At 39.3% G+C, this 2516-nt stretch overlaps 1 protein-coding gene across 1 annotated transcript in view; it reads left to right on the top strand.

Annotated features, from left to right (window-relative positions):
• LOC106533226 (dual specificity testis-specific protein kinase 2) overlaps window positions 1-2516 on the top strand; it is a gene marked incomplete at its 5' end in the record, with an annotated part of 26993 nt that overhangs the window by 13872 nt on the left and 10605 nt on the right. Inside the window, 1 exon segment of the mRNA XM_014029465.1 lies at window positions 870-1016. Coding sequence (XP_013884919.1) covers window positions 870-1016 — 147 coding nt within the window.

Raw genomic sequence — 2516 nt, 5'->3', positions numbered from 1 at the left:
GGATAGGTCATTGGTGCGAGGCTGCTAGCGAGCTATATCCACCCTGAAGGTTAATCTTGGACAATATCTGATGATCGACTCTTTTAAATGAAACCAGAGAGCGTTGACAGAGAGGAGAAGGTAGAAATGACTCAGCTTAGCCTGTTAGCCTTTGCGCTAGCACCGACGCTGTATTGCCTTATATGTATTAGCTTGGCATCCATATTTTCAGTTCCAGGCTGAGTCATTTCTACCTTCTCCTCTCTGTCAACGCTCTCTGGTTTCATTTAAAAGAGTCGATCATCAGATATTGTCCAAGATTAACCTTCAGGGTGGATATAGCTCGCTAGCAGCCTCGCACCAATGACCTATCCACGTCATCATTTACGCAGAATGCTTCGCGTATAAATAAAATGGCCCCGTCCGTGTTAAAATTTATTTTTAAAAATGTACAAAACTAAACAGCCTACAATATTTTTACAGTCTTTATTTTACAGTTAAAATAAATGTTTATCAAATAAAGTCTAATGTTACAACTAATCGAGGATCCCTTTTAAGATATTCAGAGCAGTTTRTGCAGTAGCTAGTTCCTAAACCTCCACACCACCATCAGCTTAGTGTTGCGTCGTTATCTTTACAGAATTATGCAATTATTTGCAAGTGCAAAGAGTAGCAGAAGAAATTAGTGAACATGAGCTGTGCTAATATAATTGCAGAAATGGACATTAAGCTGCCCATCTGAGGGACGTTTGGTTTTCAAACTGACCTGAGTAAATTGCTCTTATTACACCCAGTTTCCCCTCAGCAAGCTCCCGCTCCTGTTTTTATTTTATTTTATTTATTTATTCCTAAGGAGCACCGTTTTTTAATTTCTTCCTCTTGTGGTGCAGTACATCAACGGCGGCAACTTGGAGCAGCTGCTGAGCAGCGACGTGTATCTGTCGTGGAGCGTCCGGCTCAGCCTGGCTCTGGACATCGCTCGAGGACTGAAGTACCTGCACAGCAAGGGCATCTTCCACAGGGACCTCACCTCCAAGGTGACTACCTGCACGGAGGAAGACTTCCTCTTTAAATAGTGTTATAATATATACTGTACTCTACAGGGGCAAATGTGAATACATTGTTTTAATTAAAGGATTGAAGCAGAGAAACGTCTAAAACATGCAGGATGGCAGCCCTCGAGGACCATTAATCTAGGGCAGGGCTGTTCAGCTAAACTGTTCAGAGGGCCACAGTTGCCTAGGGCTGCCACAAACAATTATTTTTATAATTAATTAATCACCGATTATTTTCTCGATTAGTCGACTAATCAGATCATACGTTAACTGAATTTAAAACATAAAGCTTATCGTGCCAGAATGCAGCTGCTRTTATATAACCATCATCAGATTTTAGCTATATGCTAACTAAAAATAATTGCTGTGGAAGGTAAGTTCTGCTCTGCAGATATTGAACAGGTTTGTCTTTCATTTTCTTAAAATGATCCCACACTTTGAGCTCCGTTGTCAGGTAGCCATGATACCAGAGCCTGTCTGTATAATGTCTTGTGACGTCCACGGCCTACCCCAGTTACCACTACTGTGCGTGTGTGTCAAGGACAGAAAGGCAGATGTGGCAGTGGAAGGTGTCAAAGCAGTTTGGAGAGAAAAACAAAGAACAAAAGAAAAAAGAAAACGATTAATCGATTTATTAAATTAGTCATCGATTATTTTAATAATCGATTAGTCGTCGATTAATTGTTGCAGCCCTACAGTTGCCCACTAATAGTATGAGGAAACACTGCATTATTGTAAAAGAACAAGTATTCTTATTTGTTACCTGTTGCATTGAAGTGCCTGTGACGTCAAATTTTTGTAATAAATGAATGCACTTTTAAAAAGAGGACATTGATAAAATATTGCAAAAGAAATGTCATGTCGCTGAGATGAACAGTTGTTGAGATATTTGCCTGTGAAGTAACAGGAAGTGATGTCAAAGGGGACTGTCTGCATGTGAACAGAGTGTTGCTACAACAGCCGATAACCCAGACTGTAGAGAATAATCTGATGTTTCTATAGATTATTTTGAGTCACTATCAGAGATGAAGAAGAGGCAGAGTGCAGAAGAAACCAGAGAGTTTTCTTAAAGAGTTCCCCTTTGATGTCACTTCCTGTTTCACTTTGGCTGAGTCAAGTTCAAAAGAAAATATGCCAGTTATGGGACAAAATGGGTTAAATTATATTATTCCTACTTTCTTAAATATAAAGATGTTTTCTTTGACTTTTTGTATTTGAAGAGTAATGCATGTCAGAGGCACTTTAAGGTAAAATGTACACTTTATTTAAAATCTAACTTTAGATTAAATTAAAACAAAAAATAAAATAAAAACATACATATATATTTTTGTTGTGGGGGCTGGACGGAGGTCATCTGTGTACCAGATCTGGCCTGCGGGCCACCAGTTGAATAGCCATGATCTAGGATGTTTTAGGCAATTCTGTGTTTGTAATAAAAGTTTCTAATCATCTGACTTTATGTTGGGGGGGGGGGGGGGGGGG

The sequence above is a fragment of the Austrofundulus limnaeus genome, unplaced genomic scaffold, assembly GCF_001266775.1.
Source record: "Austrofundulus limnaeus strain Quisiro unplaced genomic scaffold, Austrofundulus_limnaeus-1.0 Scaffold909, whole genome shotgun sequence".
In the NCBI taxonomy this organism is placed as follows: Eukaryota; Metazoa; Chordata; class Actinopteri; order Cyprinodontiformes; family Rivulidae; genus Austrofundulus; species Austrofundulus limnaeus.
Note: the sequence above shows the minus strand (reverse complement) of the source record. Positions and strands in the feature narration are given on the sequence as shown.